The following is a 20,467-nucleotide window of genomic DNA, read 5'->3' as shown; positions in this document are numbered from 1 at the left end:
GTTTTTGTTAATAGATGGGTGTTGGGCAGGAAACTGATTTGGGACAGTTAGAATTGACATTTCAAAGTGATAAAAATTACTTGTTTTCTTTGTACGCACTCATTTGAGCAGTTTAATCTAGTTCGAAAGGAGCTGCTTTTGATATTTGTCCTTACTGTGTAAAACCTCTCACAAATTGCTCTACAGCCTACCATTCCCTGAATGTTTCTCAAATCTCAGTTTTCACTGGCAGATTTTAAAGTGCTTCTGCTCAGCTCTTCAATGTCCGTGTAAGGATGTAGGAATTATCCGACTGTACAGCTGGCAAACGTTTTGGTAACTGGATGTTTAAACTTACCATTAATTCAAAATACTGCTGGACGCTGGAAATCTGGAATAAAAGCAGAAAATGCTGTAAATACTCAACAGAACTGGCAGTATCTTTGGAGAGAGAAACGGAGTTAATGTTTCAGGTCTAAGACCTTTAATCTGAAATGAAGTGCTGGGGTGTGACGCGTGTGTCAGTTGTACATGCAGCCATTACATGAACCTTTATGTAACGTGTAATTGGAGCATTGTGCTGATATTTGTGTTTTCTGCCCTATGCAAGGTAACATCTGGCTCTGTGCCTTCCAGTCTATGTCAGTTTGGAAACGCATCAAGGTGACCTTGTGTTTTGGATCTGGTGTGATGTATTGATGCTTCAGTACAAAGCACCACTACGTGTCCCAGGAGGGACCATGATCTTATGGATTAAGTTGCATTTGACGTAGCCAGAGGATAACTTAGACAATGTTATGACTGGATCATAAATGTTTTCTTTGTTCTAATTTCAGGTAAGACCAGTTTGGGGATGAACTTGGCCAAATAAGGATGAATCAGCAGGGTCACATGGCATCTTATGGGCAGCCTCAACCTGGTTACCAAGGGTACCAGCAGTTTGGATACAATAGTCAACATACAGCAGGTGTTCCAACCTCTCAATATGGACCATATAATGGGCCTGTCCAAGGTTACCAGCCAACCGCTGTACCACAAGGTTTGTATCATAGTCAACCAGGGAAAAAAATAGAAATAGTACAATGTAGAATTGATTCAAAATCTGGAGTTACTCTGCTATTTGCCCATCTAATTTATTTCACATAGTTCAATTTCCCCTTGATCTGCATGATGCCATCATTCTCCTGAGTTACATATGAAATTCTTGGAATGTTCTTGAGCAACTTCATAAAATTCTATTTTGTTTTGGTTTCCTCTTTGTACACTTTTCTTGGCAACCAGTGCTGAATATCAAAGGTGAGGTGGAAAGAGATGCTCATTAAATCTGCTAATAAAATAAGTTAGTCTTGTGTTTTATAAATTTAAATACTCTTGTCTGAAAGCTGCAGTTTTCTGTTAGAGGCACAGCAGACGTGAACAAGTTGATAGTTTCATGGACACCATTACTGAGGCTAGCTTTATATTTCATTTTAATTAATTGAATTTAAATTCCACCAGCTGTCATGATGCGATTCAAACCCAGATCTCCAGAGAGTTAGCCTGGACCTCTGGGTTATTAGTCCAGAGGCATCACCACTATCCTGCCATCTCCCCTGATATTCCATCTGTAAATGCAGAAGGATGGTATAAATAGGGATATAAGAATGGTATTATTTAGTGTTCGTACTGACTTTGTGAGGCTGATTATTTCTGCTGCACGTGCAGTTGTGGATTTGTGATTACCATGATCTAGACACAATGTATTTAAAAACTTCTCTCTTCAATATTAATTGTTGTCAGGGCAAGTAGGAATTATCAGTTAGTCTGTCCACCTTTTGATGGGGAGAGCAGGGAGGAGGTTAAGAATTTACAGTTTTCAGCATATGTTGTAGGCGGCTACTGTTTGCTTTTATCTTGAGGCAGAAGTTATGAAACTCCCACTCCGCACCCTTGAACCTTCCCTCTTCCTCATTCATTCTTTCCCTCACCCACTTCTCGAGTGCATTTACCTCCTCCTGAGTACAGTTACATAGCCAGAAAACCATTCGCTTCTGTTAGCCCTCAATGCCTTCCTTTAATTTTGAAATCATCCAGCACGACCTGCCCCAGTTTAACCTTCTACATTTCGTTGGGTAAGAAAAGCCCCGATTTTTAAAATATTTCAAACTGTAATCTCTCGTTCTTGATATAATTTCAATGATTGTTCGCTTTTTATGGTTCTAATATCTTTAAGGAGATTTGTAGAATTTGGTCTCCATCCCTGACTTAACCAATATCTGGTGCAAATTCAACCTCACTGTCTTGCTGTTCTGTTGAATGCCCCTTTGCATTTAACCCAGAATCCTATTTGCTGATTTTTAATGACCTTTTCAATCTGCTCTTCCCCTTAAAGATTTTTGTATCTGTACGGGATATATTTGCTAGATCACACAAAATCACACCATTTGTGGTATAATTCCATTCACGGTTTTTCCCAAAACATATTTTTTGTTTTTCTGTGTTGAACTGCACCGTCTAATCTTCTAGCTTTTCCATCCTCCAACAATCTCTGCATTACCCCCACTTTAGTATTGGCAAACTTAAACACTTTTCACCTTGTACCTGTTCTCAAAACAAGAATGGTACTAACATGGTTCTCCGGATGAACCTTTATTTGCATCCACCAATTCTGAGCTCTGCAGGTTTATCTGTTACTGAGGTAAGAGTAAATAATTTATAATGTTCTCCCATGTCCCTGCTTTATTCAGTGGGGATGTTACATGTATTACCCTGTAATCTGGTAGCACACTTCCATTTCTGAAGAATTTTTGCAAGTAATGTTGCATGTGTTAGTTGCGTAACCTCCCTTAGTCTCATGGGAGGCAGAACATCTAAGCCTGTTGACTTAGCTTTGTACAGTTGAATTTGCTTAACACCTGCCTTCAGTGGTGGGCTGCTCGAAATGCCATTTTCATCTTCCTCTGGCAACTTTGAAGTGAAATACTTAACATTTGGCCATCCTTTTCTCTCTGAGAGTGCCCCCATCCTTTCGACTATCCTATTTCCTATATGCTTAAAAGACTATCATTATTATCTGAGTGTTGTTCTTCTTCATCTCTAATTCTTTGTGCTTCTTTTTCATTTCTCAATTTTCTGCTTTGGCACCGATATTTATTAAAAGCCTCTTCATTTAAAAAAGCACTATTTTCCGCAATTAGTAGCTATCCATCAAACCCCAGCCTTTGACTCACCTAGTTTACTCCAAACCTTATTCACCTTGGAATTAAATATCTCCCACTGTTGCTTTGTTTGATCTGCAGTATCAGGGACAGACTGGGTTGCTTATGTTGATTTGTTAGTAATGATTTCCAGTAGGATGGGATGTAGTACTGCTAATATTGTTTGCATATAAAGATTTGGGTTTAAAATTGAATAAAAGCATGTGGGAGGGATGCTTAATGGTGCTTGATAGTCCTTTGTGGTCTATGCAGTGTAGTAGGAAATTGCACAATTGCTAACATCACTTTTTCATGTGGCTTTTGAATGATTTCAGTATTTACTGACCTGAAGCATTTTCAAAGCAGTGGCCAATCTTGAAATTGAAATTCTCTCTAATTTATGAAAATTGTATTGTGACACTTATTTCTGTATTTGATTGCCATCACAGTTTGCTTTACAACTGCTTTAAATTTCACAGTTGAATGTGCAGAGTTTTTTTTTAATCTATGTGAATTTAATACCTTGTGCTGAGCAAAATTCCTTTCACAAGCAGGGCTAGTGGAAGGCCACATCTTCAAGGATTTCTGCATCTTTGACCCTTGTTTGAATTTATGTCTGAACTTCAGTTGCCTCAAAGACACTGTTTAAATTTAAATACCAGTCACCATTTTTGAAGAAAAGTTTCATTTTTGGTGATCAGAGCTTCAGTACAAAATTTTCTGTAATTAAGACAAATTGTCTCATTTGGTAAGAGAACTTTGCGAATTTAAGATTCAGCCTTTTTGGAGAATGAAGCCAAGAGTAAGTTCTAATTTTGTTTTAGTTAAGTTTACTGTTGCTGGACCTTTCGCTGTTTAATATTTCAGCAGGAACTAAGCCAAGATTTTTAATCTTTCTACACAAGGCATTAATTTTTCATAGTGCATCATCAGCTTTAGACGCTTATAACCTTTTGTACAGTGCGTCTCTAGGAAGGATGAAAATTTGTGACCTTAATTGGATTTTAGTTTCCATGCTGCTTTAAAACCATCAGAGGTACATCAACTGTTGTCCTTCCCATCTAACACAAAACCTGGACATCAGTTCATCGGTGTTCCAAGTTGACTGCACCCCATCTAGAAGTCAACTTCATCCTACCACAGACTTGAACTTTGAATCTCTTTCATTGTCTCCCCTTTATCCTCTGCTAACAGCCAGGATATATCTGTTATAATCTGTCATGTCCAGTAAAGATATCATATTCCTAACTTTTAAGATATAGACTCTATCCAATGTGGACTTATTAAAAATTGACTTTAAAAAATGGACAATTGGACAAAGTGAACAATCAAACAACCAAAGGCCAGGAGACCATCTGTAACTTCAGCACAGACAAAGGATTAACTTATGTCTGAACACACTTCCGGAAAGTCATTAAGATATAAATGTCCATGGGTGAAAGATGCTCCCGTGAAAAGACACTCAAATGCGAAACCATTTGAGGAATTTACAGCTCCGTTGTCTGGGCACGAACAGGAACTCAATCAATGGACCCCCAGACTCAATGTCTCTGAGCTCAAGACTTAACAAAGAGAGCTGCAGAGAAACCTGATACACTCAGCCCTGAAGAAGTGTCATACGGACTTGAAACATTAACTCTGTTTCTCTCTCCACAGATGCTGCCAGACCTGCTGAGTTTTTCCCAGCATTTTCTATTTTTATATCATTACTTCTATCTTAGTTATCCTCTGTCTTTTCTTTCTCCCTCTAGGTTCTTGCCTCCTGTCTCTTCCCCTTCCTGTCATGCCCCTTTTAATTTCTATCCTCTCTGGTACTTTAGTACAGCACCCCTCCCCCCAATCCCCATAAACCTCCACCTCCCTTGTCCATTACTTTCCAACTCACCAACTGCCTTTCCGGGTTTAACTCTTTCCTGGGTAAGCCCCCAGCTTCCTTCTTCCTATCAGTACCCTCAGAAAGGCCCCTCATCGAACTCGGCCCCATAAGTTGCTTCAGGTTTAAGATTTGCCCCAAGAAGATGTCTAGTAGAAGTGACCTAATTTGCAGGTTCCGTACCACTTCTGATTCCAGTGGCATAATGCAGATATCAATCAAGAAAGATCTCACAGCATCAGCTAATTCACTAAATTTATGAGATGCTTTTACTCTGCAAGTGCAAATAACTAAACTTTGTGTTATCATTATGGATGGTGCACAGTTTTCCTGTCCACTTTTTTCTGGCGGGGAGATGACATGGGAGAGAGGGGGACAGCAAGGGAGGATGGGGTTGGCGAGGGAAATGTGGAATAGGGGATGGGATGGGGATGATTTGAGAAGGATGAATGGAATGGGTATGGCATGAGAGTGATGGCATGGGAAGGATGGAATAGCATGGGATGGGGATTTAAAATACTGTTGCAATAAAGAGGCTAATTTCACCACAACTATTTGTGCGTCTTTGCTAGTAGAGAACTGTTACACTCCATATGGAGTCAAGATCTAGCAGGAGAACCATCTCTATTGACAGAGAATGGATGTTGTTGATCTCCTCAATATTGATTCCCTGAACTGGTGGCATATTTCTGTGGATAGCAGGAGCCTGTCATTGCTTTCCCAAGTGTCGTTTATGGAGAAAGCTTTGTTTGACGGTGGAGGGCAGTGCGAACTAGTCAAATAGTCAAATCTATTGTTGCCCAGCACCCGCTGCTGTGTAGCAGTCACACGCTGAAATCTCGACAATATTTTCCTCTCTCCCTATGCCCCCCTTTCGCTAGATCAGAGATACCAGGGCCCCTACATCTTCTCCAGCAAACTCAGCACAGATGGAAGCAACATGATCACTATGATGGCTTTACCCTGTGTGGTTGAGGGAGCAATGAATAACCCATTTTATGTTTTTGTCATATCTGGTAAGATACGGCCTTTGTGTCCTTCTAATTCTTCCAGTGTGTTTCAGAACTGGGCACAATTAGCATGACAGGATTAAGCTGCTTTGAAAATTCAGAACACTGCTAATCCTGTCAAGAAATCCCCATCACATTTCACCAAGTCACAGAAGGGAATGGGCAGCAACCTACAAAATGATCTCTGTAATGTTACGGTTGTCTTTAAGTTTTACATTAAAAAGTAATTATTGTGTGCATATATCTAAAAGATAGACTTTTAGTATGGTTTGTCTATTTTACACAGACTTACCTGATCTGGATTTAGAACTGTTGATTTTGGTGACACAAGTTCAAATGAAATTTCAGAATTTTACTAGTTGCAAAAGAAGCTGCTGGTTTTACTTACACATAATAAGGAATTTTGATTTCTGTATTGTGCTAGCGGCATCTCAAAATTCATGAATAAGCAAATGCACTCCAGGGCTAATAGCATTCCTCATTTTATGGGGATTTCAAATGCTAAAGTGTCTTTTTTGTATTTTGTAGGTCCCTTAAGGCCAACATCCGGAGCACCCCCAACCTCATTACCTCCCTCAACAGCTGCACAATCGACAGCCTATAACCAGTATGGGCAGGGAGACATACAGAATGGTCCTGCAATGTCTGACCAGATGCAAAGGTTTGTATACAATTTGTACTTAAAATGACTGGGCCAGAATATATGTATTGAGACAACGACCAGTACACTTAAGAGTTCAGAGGACCTGAACTTGAGCTTTGATACCCTCTGAACCCTCAGTGAGTTACAGGCCTGTAACTACAAAACATGTATTCTACACATAATGTGACTTTAAGATATACTGGTCACTACAGAATAGGTTTCAAAAATTTATGCTTAAGCCCAATGTTAATATTACTTGTTTCAAAACTTGTACAGTGATGACATTTGTTAGCCAAGATGTCCCAATGTCCTCCGTCCATTACTCATTAGGGAAGAACATGTAGAAAGTCCATGGGAGAGGACTGAACTCTACATAAGAATGTTCAAATTGAAAATGTTAATTATATAAAATTACATTAAAATACCACACTAAAACAAGCAGTTCAGCCCAACCATTCCATGTTGTTTATTCTCCATGTATGCAATAGTCTTAATCCCAGGTGCTCATTGTTTATCCTTTTCTTACCATTCCCTTCAACCACCTTCCAAATTGATTCTTAAATGTTGATGTGATGTCTGCTTCGGTGTAAACTTTAAAGCTTCAATCCTCCATGTAACTAAGAAAAGATTCCCCTGTTTGCTGCCCTAAATTACTTAGATATAATCTTTTATTAATATTTATGCCCCCTCAATTATTGGAATGTCTGTTTCTACCTAATCTTTGATACACTGTCATCATTTTAAACCTTGGTTCTAGTTTTTATTTGAGTTTAAATGTAAATGCTCTGCCTTACTGAAATCAGCCAAAACATAATTTGCCCAAAAGAAGTGTAGTTGGATTTTGGATAACAAGATCAATACCCCTTCTAAACGTGTGCTTTTTCTATTCTTAAAAAGTAATGTTTCCAGCTATTTTATGTAATATTTTTGCTTATGTATTGAACGCTGATGAGACAGCTGCTGCAGCATTAGAGCTGACACCGTGAGCCTTAACTGATGTGGAATCCTGGATTAATGGCTCTTCAATGATTCCAGCTCCTTCAAACTGGAGGAAAGTTCAGCAAACTAGTTCCCTCCAATGAGGCCCGCATTTCAACCGAAGCTGTGTTGGGAGAGAAGAAAAGCAAGCAAATTCAACTCTTTATACAAGTGTCCTGATACTGAGCCTGGAATTATACTGTGTGCTTGGGTACTCAAACCGTTTGGGACAGACTCATGGAGGGCATCTCATACCTCATAGCTTTTGAGGTCTTCAGTTATTTTTTTATTTTGCTCGAAGTCATCCCTTCCCCATAAACCACTTTACATCAGCTGAAATGTGATAATACAAATGCAGCCTTAGAGTCCGAGTGCTTTGCAGAAGGAAGTTAAATCACTTGGGTTCAGAGTAGTTGTTCAATATGTTGCTGACTCAGTCATGTCGCTGAGTCTGCGTGGTTTAATTGCAAAGCCAGGATGAAAATTTTCCACTAACTGTATTGAAATAATTTCCTGTGAATGCAGGAATCTTAACTGTTGAAACCCTTTTACAGGTTTCCAGTGTCTCAGTCGTACATGCCTGGTAGTCAGCCGATGCCATATCAACAATATGCACCTCCGGCCAGTAATGCTCAGCAGTTACCAAATCAGATGGCAGCAATGCAGATCAGTGGTTCTACCAGTAATGCACCACCACCTGTCAGTCAGAGTTATGGTAAGCAATGTTAAGCTGATGGGATTGTGTGCAGTTAAAGTCATCTTCAAAGACCAAAATGTTCTCATGTTTAAAATATATCAATCTGAACTGCCATTTTGAAAACCATATTTAAAGTTTTTTTAAAAAAACTTTTCATTACATAAAATTCACAGCACAGAAACAGGCCATTCATCCCAACTGGTTGATGTGGGTATTCCATGCGAGTCACCTCCCATTTCATCTCATTATCATTTACAAATGGCTGAAATGTGAATTGGTTAACACATTACACAACTAGAATTTTGACTGAGTCTAGCCACATATGGATAAATGCACAACCTGCATTTTTGTTTGAGACATTCCCCTGTTTTACACAAAAATAAAACAGACTGACCTGTTTTACACACTTTCTTAAATTGTTAGTTGTATCTTAATAATCACAATCCTTTTAAACATTTCACTTAAGCATGGCCTCATTCTCCTCACTGTTTAAGAAGCATATCTCTGTCTTTGCTCTTCTGCAACCACGTGCCAGCAAATGTGCAGGAGCAGCCTGGGATAACCTTTCCACAATTGGATGAATTCAGCCACTGGTATAATCTGTCTCTTGGTACTGTAGATGGACAGCTTTGCTGGCATCCAAAGCCATTTCTGCATGAACTGCCACATCTACAGGAATGGAATGACTTAACTCTCTGGCTTTCTCTCCATGGTATGGAATGTGGGTTTCTTATCGCCCTCTTTCCCCATCTCTTGATGACCTGGCAGAGATCAAGGCCTCGTGGGCACAGACCTGCATGTTGCTATGAGTGACATACACATTAGGCTTCTCTTTATGCTTGTCTTATTATTATGATGAAGGTGAAGTGCAAAATGAGAAGATCAATATTTGGGAGCTAGATAATTACTTGTGAATTCGTGAGAAAATATTTGTGGATGAATTCACTGTCATTTGGACAGGGAAAAAAACTTGTTATTCTACTTCAGTATATTAATGGTAACTATTTGTCAGCTCAGAGTCCCATAGCCAGTTCTGTGATTAGTTTGATTCTGCCCCCCCAGATAGTGGGATCGCTTAAAATTCTGACTTTTACCTAAGTTTTTTTTAAAAAGCCTTTACCCACAATGGCTTCTCTTCCTGCTCCCTTGTTACAATTTAGTGTTCTCCAAGAATCTACCCTTGGTCCCCTTTTTCTTGTCTACATGGGACATAGGGACAAGAGGAGGCCATTTAGCACCTCAATCATGTTCTGCCCTTCCATTAGATCATGGATGATCTGTGACTTAACCTCATTAATGCATTTTTGCCCCGTATTTTTTTTCTTCTTTCATGGGATGTAGGCGTTGCTGGGAGGGACAGCATTTGTTGCCCATCCCTAATTGCTGTTGAACTAGGCTTGCTAGACCATTTCAGAGGTTGAGAGTCAACCACATCGCTGAGGGTCTGGAGTCACATGTAGGCCAGACCAGGTAAGGATGGCAGATTTCCTTCCCTAAAGGACATGAGTGAATCAGAAAGGTATTACGACAAAAATACTGAGACTGGTTTATATTATTAATTGAATTTGAATCCCAGCAGCTGCCATGGTAGGATTTGAGCATTAGCCTGGACCTCTGGATTACTAGTCCAATGACATTACCACTCTGCCACCATCTCCCCACGTATCCCTTAATACTGTTTGTTAACAAAAATCCGAATCTCAGATTCAAAACTAACAATTTATCGAGAATTAATTGCCCTTTGCAGCTGACAGTTCCACATTTCTCCCTTTTATTTCTGACTTTACTTCTGAAGGCTCGGGCTCTAATATTTAGACATTGCCCCCTTGCCCTAGCCACCCCCAACCAGTCAAAATAGTTTCCGTCTAACTTATCTGTTCCCCTTTGATCAAATCAAAACCTAATCACCTCAATTCCAGGGAACACAACCCTAGTTTGTATAAACTCTCCTTGAAATTTAACCCTTGAAGTCCAAGTATCATTTTGGTAACTCTACACTGGACTACATGGAAAGCCAATGTATCCTTCTTAAGATGTGCTGCACAGAACTGCCCACAGTACTCCTGATGTGGTCTAACCAGGGCTTTATCCAGCTGAAGCATAATTTCTATCCCCTTGTATTCTATCCCTTTGTATTTTATTTCTCCAGCATTCCTTTGGCCTTTTGGTGTACTTGTTCATTACATTTTAATGATCAATGTACCTGAACCCCCAAGTCTCTTTGGGCTTCCACTGTTTCTAATTCTTCACCATGTAGAAAGTCCCCTTTTTAGGTCCAAAGTGGATGACCTCACATTTGATTATATTGAAATCCATTTGCCAGTCTTGTCCATTCACTTAACCTGTCAACATCTTTGCAATTTTACATTTCCATCTGCACTGTTTACAATGCTGTCTACCTTTGTTCATTGGCAAATTTGAATATGTGACTTGCTATTCCATCATCTAAGTCATTAATAAAAACGGTGACTCGTTGGGGCCCCTATGCAGATCTTTGCGAGATCCTTGGCAATGTCACCCAGAATCATTGTGTCATAAGTCTTCTGGCAACAACCAGTTCTACCTCACCACTGCTTCTCTCTGTCTCCCAACTCTAATTGTCCCACTGCTTGTCTGAAATCCAGGAAGGGATGAGTGGAAGTTTCCTCCAACTAAACATTGGGAAAACCAAAGTTCTGTATTTCTCTTTCCTTCTTTTAAAATACTCATGAAAATCATATTTTTTGACCAAATTATGATAAAGGAGCTACATAAATAGAACCTGTTATTGTTATAAAATCCATTAGGTTGTGTTTAAAACAGATTTCAGCTGTAAATTATCTTGACACACAACCCTTTATAACTGTTGCAGTTATGGTACAGCCAGTACCAGCGGATATGGTAAAAGCCTTTCTGGAGAAGAGTCATACGGACTCGAAACGTTAACTCTGTCTTTCCCTCCACAGATGCTGTCAGACCTGCTGAGTTTTTCCAGCAGTTTTTGTTTTTGTTTCAGTGGATATGGTGCTTTCTTTTGACATATGTCTGTCATTTGTTAACAACATCAGGTGCCACCCGCAACTGGCTCTTAATTTTTGAGTATATTTTCTGTGATGTCCTACTAGCCTTAATTGATGCAGTAGCTGTTTATGCTGGATTATTTGTCTCCCTCTCTGCACACATTACAAATACTCTGTTGCCCAGTTAATGCAAGCTATATGCATTCACCCAGACACAAGCTGTGGGCTGCGAAACTACAAGTGCATACTTATTTCCAATTGTCTTGCTATCTGTTTCATCTGAGAACCATTGCAAATCAATCTATTGTGTTTACTTTTGGAATAATTCTGTGACTGTAATGTCTTTTGTTCACAGGACCACCAACTTCTCATCGTCAAACCACAGGACCAGCAGTGTACACACAATATTCTACTCCGCTACAGAATATTGCCTCGAACGTACCACAGAGTGGTAACCCTCCTCAGCTTCCCTTTCCTGGTCAGTCAGCCCCAGTGACAACTTTCACCTCTCCTCCCACATCTGCGGGCATGAATCTCCCTCCTCCATCTGGAGTGCCAAGACCAACAGCGATGCACGGGCCACCACTGCCAGGACAGTCTCTGACAGGCTTCCCCCCGTCCCAGCCTCCGACAGGACATTACCCACCCCAACCTAATCACAGACCTGCAGGTCCTCAGCCTGGAATGCCAGGGGTAGTGCCCGGTCCACCAACTCAGGGCTTTCAAGTGCATCCAACACAACCTAGTCAGGGATTTATACCTCAACAGAATGGTGAGTTTGTATATGCTTAATACTTGCAGCAGCTCTTTAAGCAGTAGGGTTGACTTGCTTTCTGCTGTGTGACATATTCCCCTTAAAAAGAACAATCAATTATTGTATATATGTTAACCAGGTCATGCCACCTTGTGTTGATCTGCCCCTCCTGCTTGGCCCCAGTTGCAGCACATGCTAATTTGCGCCGGCATCATTCCAGGAAATCTGCTTACTACTACTGCAACATAAATTAAAGTTAGATTTTTCATTTAAAACCTAAGTAATTAAACAGGGAAGGGGTGAGGGAGGGGTTGTGAAACTTCTGAGATGAAAATTACACATTTTGGTAACGTTTTATTGGATCATTTCAAAGAAATGGAATACAGGTACAGGTCGAATTTCTGGTACTTGCCTTTAATTATGTACGCCAAACTAATTAGAGGCTGCCAAGAATGCACCAGGGTTGAACATAGTGATTTTAAGTGCTATGCAATTCAGGGACATTGAGATTCCTAATGTTCTAGCACAGCCTCCTGCTCCACCTCTACAGCAATCCAGATTATTGCATCATCCTCTATATGAATACTGTGCTAGATAATTGGCAAAAAAAAAGCATCAAGGAGGAATATGAATGCTTTTTTTACTTATGATGACCTGGAATGCACTGCCTGAAAGAGTGGTGGAAGAAGATTCAAAGGGAATGTTTCAATTCAAAGGAAACATTTGCAGGACTGTGGGGAAAGAGCAGGGGAGTGCGACTAATTTGATAACTTTCAAAGAGCTGGCACAGGCCTGAAGGGGTGAATGACCTCCATCATCATTTTAATACACCTTGTTTCTGTTAGATGTGTCCTGTTATAACCTGTTAAAAATATACTTATGATATTCAGTTTGTCAGTGGATTTGTGCAAAAACTGATGTAGTTTGAATAATCTAATTTGCAGCAGCACTGGTCTGCCTCATTAAGATCTGTGTATAGATGGCTGCACTCTATATTTTGCTGATACCCAGCTGTGCTGCTCTAGTATTTCTTGGTTTTGTGATACTCGGAAGTGACATCTGCGACTCAGTTTTCCTTGATTTGTAATGCCCTTGCAGGTTCTTTTGGACAAATGAGGGCGCCCCAGCCAAATTATGCTGCACCTTACACTGGAGCACCAACTTACAGCAGTCAACCCCAACCACAACAAAAACGATTGGACCCAGACAGCATCCCTAGCCCTGTAAGCACCACAATTTTTAACTGTCATACCTCTGGCTGCTGTGTTCTAGTGTTAGTAGAATTGCTTGTACATTTTAGAGGGAGATGGTGGCATAGTGATAATGTCACTGAACCAGTAATCCAGAGGCTTGGTTTAATTCTCTGTGGGGCAAGGATTCAATTCTCACCACAGCAGCTTAGGGAATTTAAATTCCATTAAAAATTGGGCAATTGAACGCTGGTCTCAGTAACTGCAACATGAAACTATGCTCGAATGTTGTAGAGACCCGTCTGGTTCAGGTATGTCCTTAAGAGAAGGAAATCAGTTGTTACCTGGTCTGACCTACACGTGACTCCAGACCCACAGCAATGTGGTTGACTCTTAAGTGTTCTCAACGGTAATTAGGGATGGATGACAATTGCTGGGCTTGCCAGCAACACCCACATCCCATGAGCGAATAAAAAAAATTCTCATTTTCTGGTCTAAATTGCTTGTTACAAGGATTTTATTGCATCTGTCCATTGTTTGCAAACTTGTTGGGGAGACTTCAATATAATTTCCATTTATTTTTCTTTACATGTGTACATCTTACATCTGAACATGTTTTCACTCCTGTTTAGAAATTTGTATTAATGCACTGTCTAATAACTGTATGAGTAATGCAACCTGCTTACAGCACATCTTCACAGTAATAGTTCCTGCACTAAAGTGTTGTGTTACATATATGATTGCACAGGAACTGGCTCCAATCCCCTCTGCTTCAGCCTGGTGCCCTGCACTCTGATTGTGGTGGTTGGTACTGAAACTTCGTTGGAACAGGCTAGTCTGTTCCTGATGCACTAATTTTTTGGGCTCCTTTCTCCTTTTCAGCTCTTTCAGTTCCAGCCATTCTTTGCCTGCACCTCTAGTTGCCCAGGTTGCAGCTTTTCTGGTGCTTCAGCCTGGGGCTCTACGCCCTGTGATTAATTGATACTGTAATGCGCTCGCCTCCTCCTTGTCTATTCCTGCTCGCCTGTCAAGTCTGTTGGTTTCTCTCCTCTCCCTTCATCTTTGCTTCTCACTCAATACATGCGAACAGGAACCGGAGAGGAGAGCAAGAGACGGATCGTGGAGTCAGTCAGGCAGGAGAGCAGGTCTGAGCTAGAAGCAGGTACTCAGCTGTTGGCTCTTCTTGAGATTTTCTGTGATACCAACGTTTGATTTGTAACCCATGGTGGCATCATAACGAGGCTAGTCTGTTACTGGTAACTAATAATAACCTTTAATTATGGAGAACACATAAATGCTAAGGGGACACAAATCAAGTTAGTTAAGGGTGACTTTAGGATTGTTGAAAAATGTTATTTGCAGATTGTGACAAGTACATGGAATAGACTTTTGGTTAAGGTAGTGGAGATGATAACTCAAATCATTTAAACTCGTAGATGGTGAGACTCTTTCTGGATGGTTGAGTTAACTGGCATTCCTTGTCAGTTTCGACCTTTTGTGATGGCTTTAAGCCTTTCCATTCAGTTTTGTTAAAGACTCATGAAAACAGATGTTGGTGATCACAGATCTTGTATCTTTGGACCTTATGTCCAGTTTCTGGGGAAGGTACTGGCTGTGCTCTCAATTGTTATTTGTTCTAAGTAAATTGCTGTCAGCCTCTTCCTGCAACTACCTCACTCCAACTGATCCATTTGAGGAAATATTAACAAAAAGCCATTGAACAAGAATCTGGTTTAAATGATAGGCCAGGAACAGCCAGCATCCTGGAGTGTTCCTGAGGTTTTTGTAGACATGCAGCATTTGAATGGAAGCCTTGGATAGCAGAAAGTAAATTATCAGTTGCAGTTAATTTTTTTGTCAAGTCACACCATCTTGGCAGGTTCTTGGGAGTAAAGTCTGGTTAGGGTGCTTTAACTGTCAAAACGTCACTAACTGCTTCCCAGATTGAGAGGTTCCTCTGCTGTCATCACCTTTACACAGCCGATATTTAATAATACAGTGGTTCTAGGTACTCAATAGTTTGGACAACTCAGAACTCTCGGCTGGATATGTTTAGGTAAGTGGCTTGAAGGAGACTGAAAAGGAGACTAAAAAGGGGCATTAAAACTTTACATCACATAAGCTTGAATGAATACGATCATGCTGTATTGCTGTTTAAAAAAATACTTTATCTAATTTCTCTGAGTTAACATTGGGCAAGTACAACGTTGAGAAGCTATAACACTGTTTTTGCTTATGAAATTATCACTCTTGCCAGAATATTTTCTAAAAACTCGCAATCTTGCTTTGAGCTTTTTAATATTAAAGCTATGAAATGTGAAGAGCCCTGCATATGGCATTAAAGTGAACAGATAATCAGTTTAACTGAATAACACAGCTTGCATGTGCAGTGATGTATGTGTGAACGTATGTCAAAGGACTTGCTGATTTGGCACCATTAGTGTGGGAAGATAGAAGTAACAATTGTTACTCTTCTGTTTCTCTCCTATTTTGCTGCTCATTTGTGCCTTTTTAAGCCACTTAATGAACTGCCACCTCAACAGAAAACAAGACATAGAATAGATCCAGATGCAATTCCTAGTCCAGTAAGTCTGCTTGTATGTATGTATGTATGTGTGCTGTTACTTTCTGCATTGCTGCCTTTGCTTTTAATTCCAAAAGGCTTGTTGATTTTCATATGTCAGATACATGCTGTAAGGTCACAAAATCTTGTCAGCTTAATTGCACTTCGCTCTCTACATCCCACTTTACAATACTACATTATTGCATCAGTTAAATGACTTAACACCAAATTGTACCCTTTCCAAGTGAATTTTTACAATGCAAATCTTTCTGACAGTACCAAATAACTCCTGGATTGGTTAATGTTGAGAAAATTATCCTGGTGATCTACTTTGGTACCTTACTGACAATAGTAGTTACAATTGTACAGCTAAAAATCAGATCAAAACGTGCCTACTTCAGCTTGGTGAACACTTGTCTTAGCTTTAATTTGCAGCACTGACTAACTTTGTTTTTTTGTTAAAGTCACTGTTCTTTCCCATTACACCTACATCAATAGCCTGTTCAAAGAATGTAGATCATTTTGGCTCTTCCACATTCATTTCATTGTTTCCCAAGTCATACACAAGAGCCAGCAACCCTCTTGTAATTTTTGCCTTGTTTTGTTTATGTTAATGGTTGCAGAATACTTAGTTTACTGGTTAACAGTAATATTAATGTGGGAGGGTGTAAAGCAGAATAACTTAAGGCAATATTAAATCAGTCACAGTATTCTAACAGCATGTGCCTGCTAAGAAAGCTAACTAAGATTAGGGGAATCATTTGTGCTTTGGTACTGAATTTCAGAACATAAATGTGGCTAAGTTTAATGAATGCAATAAATGAATGTATTTGTGTTTGGAACATTTTTAATTTAATTAAATACTAGTGCTGAATGAGAGCCTCATCTCTTTTGGAGTAACTATAGTCACTCTCCAACCCATCAAGTTGCTTTTGGTTAGCAAACAATGCCAGCTACTTCATAATATTTTAAGTTCCTGCTTGCTAAGTTGATTCATGGTGCATAAACAATTCATGTCAAGCATTTGTACTTTGCTCCCACTACAAATTTCCACTGCTCCTTGCACTCACTGGCAATTTGTCCCCAGCTCACTTGATGTTGACCCAGGCACTTCTTAGCAGCAACCACTGAGCAATGATCAGGATTGGGAACCTCTGCCCATTTCTTCTTCTTCTCCAGGAGTTCTAAAGCCAGATGTGGCCATGTAGCCACCCTGACTGAGATCAGCTAACTCCGCACAGACCAGGGATCACACCTGGAACCTTGCTGGCCTCTGGCTCAGTATTACACCAAGCAGTGTTTGTTCACTGAAGTGTTGGGGGAGCACTGTTAAATGTTTGTTTAGTTTTACATGATAGTGATGTTGCATATATCCTTTTATACCAGGGGTTAATGCATTTAAATACACCTCCAAATTAAAATGAATGCCTTTGGGTTTTATTGAATGACAGTTTGTAATGCATTGTGTGCTATGACAGATTCAAGTGATTGAAGATGATAAGTCAAACAGAGGATCTGAGCCATTCTCGACTGGTGTAAGAGGCCAAGTTCCACCACTTGTTACTACTGACTTTGTGATAAAAGATCAAGGTAATGTCCCGTTGTTCAACAAGACTCTTTTATGTCTTCAGTATTTCACTTTGTGGTAACACTGCTTATAAGCAAAGCATATTTTGTCACAGGAATGGCAGCCTTCACGACACCCTGTTCATTACAAATTAATCCACATATCTTTACGTTGTCAAGGATTTAATGTTTTTCATATTGGCATAAGATCAACATCTTAACGTTTGTAATAGATGAGATCAATCTTTAAAGACTCGTGCATGCTGTTTTTCACATGTCTTAGAGTCTGTTTTCCAACACCACAATACCAATAAAAGCTTTAGTTGGATTATGGATATGGAGCAAGTTAGAAAGAAATTTTTGAATCCAAAGGAGAGAAATCTAAAAATAGGATGAACTTGATAATTTGGAAATATAATGAGAAGTTGTTTGGCCGCTTGATATCTTCATTCAAGAGTTGAATTGGATTGTTTCTTTCCCTCTAAACCAGCCAGTGCCTTACTGTTCGTCTTCGGTAGTCCTCAGGAAAGGAATGGTCATCATAATCCATTTTGTTTGTTAAATCAAGAAAATTCTTTAGAACAAAAATTGAAAAATATTCCAAGCCTCCCTCACTGAGGGCTTCATCCTAGCATCTTTTACAGCCAAACATCTGCAGTTTCTCAACAATAACCCCACTGGCCTAACATGTCCTAGACTGGCGCAGTTCCTTTCAGGATGAAAATAAAAGCTAAGGGATAAGAAAACCCATTCAGTCCATCACTCATCCCTCCTCCAGTTACAGCATCTCTTCGCATTTAGAATAACTCCAGTATACATTCCTTGATGATCTTACTTGGTAAATTTGTGCAAGCAGTTCTCACCCTGAGTTATCCTTGATTCTGATCCACATGTAGTTTTTACTAATTTCCTCTGTATGCAGCTTAAAATTGCCGTAATCTAGCTTTACCTCCTCTCTACAGTATGATATTTGGCTTTTCAAGTTCCCTCCATTAACTGTTTCTCTAGAATGTTAAGCTTAACGTTTCCTCATAGCTCACCCACTTGACACTTGAATCAGTCTTATCCATCCTGTGACCAAAGCTCAAAACTATATTCCAAACATGGTAAAAGCAAGTTTTTATAAACTAGTATTCCACTATTCTCGCTCTATATCCCAATGTTCTATTTTCTTTTTAAATTGTATATTGAGAAATACCTGTCTCCAATTACCCTTGGCCCCCTACTAAGCTTTCCTCTGCTAATAAGTCCGTTTGTTATGGCCTTCACCCATTTTTCCAACTTAGGTGTGGCACCAGAGTATCAGATGTCATTTGCCCAATTGTGTAACTGATGTAAATTATTTATCAAATCTTTGCTGCCTTTTTTTTTTTGCTGCTTCTCCATCCCATCAACCAAATCTATGGAAGGCATTGTAGCTCAATAAAATTAACCGCTAGCCAGTTGGGACTAGCTGGGAATGCAGGTGTGACCAGTGTAATTGCATTTCTGATTGATTGAAAAAACATAATCTTGTTGGGCCTGTAATCTCAATATTTGTATTCACACAGTGTATGCATGTTTACTTAACTTTGTGTTTGTTGGTAAAATGCTAAGACCAAAATCTGTTATGAGAGCTTCACTCCCTTTGTTACTGAACAATGCTGAATGTTGAAGTAAATATACTTCAAGGAATAAAGTGAAGTAAATTTACCCTGTATTGCACAATTATTTTCTACAAAGATTAGTACATGTTGATAAAATAGCGTGACCATAGCCACACCTGTAGTTAGTTGGTGATTTTTATTGGACTGTATTGGAATCGGGAATATGTGACTGGAAAATACCTTAAAAACGTTGCATTTGAATAGATCACTGGTTTATCTATGGTATATGGTACATGTTCTCATTTTCCTTCGGGGTTAGTGGAGAAGAATTTATTTTAAAATTAACGAGTTTTGCTTTTATTTGGATTATTGAGCACCAAGTTGCTAACAAAACAGCTCCTTGGTATTCCACTGCGCAATGCAACTTTGCTCTTCTAGAAGTAGTGTTCTTTTTAAATGTTACACCTTGTCTGTGCTTGCCTTGCAGGGAATTCAAGTCCTCGTTTTATTCGATGTGCAGCTTACAATCTGCCTTGCACTTCAGATATGGCAAAACAATGCCAAGTCCCCCTCACTGCAGTTATTAAACCGCTTGCTACATTACCAGCTGACGAGGTAATTTTTTGCGTTGTATTTTTCCATATGCTTCTAAGTTTAAATTATGTTTTCTTTTTATTTAGCAGGATATACTCTTTTTCAAACCTGTCTCGATTGACTTTTCACCTCATGGGATATATAAATATATATATATCTATCAGAACAAAGCATGGGAGTCTTAATGTAAGCAGCATCTCTTTGCAGTTTGCAAAAGTCCACCAGCTTTGAATACCTCAGCTAGAATACCATCAGTCAGCAAGCTTTGTTCTTGATTTGTTTGATTGCTTGTTGCAGCTCCCCCATCTATGCTGGTTCACTAATGGATTCTACCACAGGGAACTGGGAGATAGCCTAGAGAGTATCAGCTGCTACTGTAGATACATCAAGACTTAATTAGACTTAGTTCCTCTGGCCCCATGCATAGCAAGACTCCTTTACCAGCCCTGGCCCATTGCAGTGTGTTTTGCTCCAACCCAGGTGGTTTCCCACTTTTAAAGGTCCTCCTTAAATGTACTTTGCCAGGTCTTCTTTGGCCAACCCCATCATCTTCATCTCTCTGGTCGTATCTGTTCCACTGCCACTCTGGCGGGGGTGTATGTGCATCAAGACTGCATGCATTAATCCAACAGATTTGGGAGGAAAAATAACTCTCTCTTCCACCTCTGCCCCCCTCCCCCCCCCCCTCCCCCCCCCCCCAAAAAAAAACTTCAGGAATTGTAGCTATCTTCAAGAAGGGGAATAAATCATGCTGTCGTAACTATTGAGGCATTTCCCACGTTCATAGCAGGGAAATTCCTGATGCGCGTTCTCCTGAATCACCTACTTCCTGTGGCTGAGGAGATCCTCCCAGAGTCAG

General features: G+C 39.8%; 1 protein-coding gene across 3 annotated transcripts in view; it reads left to right on the top strand.

The window, feature by feature from the left end:
- sec24c (SEC24 homolog C, COPII coat complex component) overlaps positions 1–20,467 on the top strand; it is a 79,905-nt gene that overhangs the window by 21,932 nt on the left and 37,506 nt on the right. For 2 of the 3 annotated variants that reach the window (XM_041176460.1, XM_041176461.1), the window contains 8 exons: positions 816–1,018; positions 6,567–6,699; positions 8,214–8,374; positions 11,711–12,127; positions 13,208–13,332; positions 15,816–15,884; positions 17,341–17,452; positions 19,502–19,629. In XM_041176460.1, coding sequence (XP_041032394.1) covers positions 853–1,018; positions 6,567–6,699; positions 8,214–8,374; positions 11,711–12,127; positions 13,208–13,332; positions 15,816–15,884; positions 17,341–17,452; positions 19,502–19,629 — 1,311 coding nt within the window. In that variant the 5' untranslated portion in view covers positions 816–852. The remainder of the gene's footprint in view (positions 1–815; positions 1,019–6,566; positions 6,700–8,213; positions 8,375–11,710; positions 12,128–13,207; positions 13,333–15,815; positions 15,885–17,340; positions 17,453–19,501; positions 19,630–20,467) is intronic. The other variant, XM_041176462.1, reaches the window with a different exon arrangement.

The sequence above is a fragment of the Carcharodon carcharias genome, chromosome 28 (assembly GCF_017639515.1).
Source record: "Carcharodon carcharias isolate sCarCar2 chromosome 28, sCarCar2.pri, whole genome shotgun sequence".
NCBI lineage: Eukaryota > Metazoa > Chordata > Chondrichthyes > Lamniformes > Lamnidae > Carcharodon > Carcharodon carcharias.
This window is presented reverse-complemented; position numbering and strand designations above follow the sequence as displayed.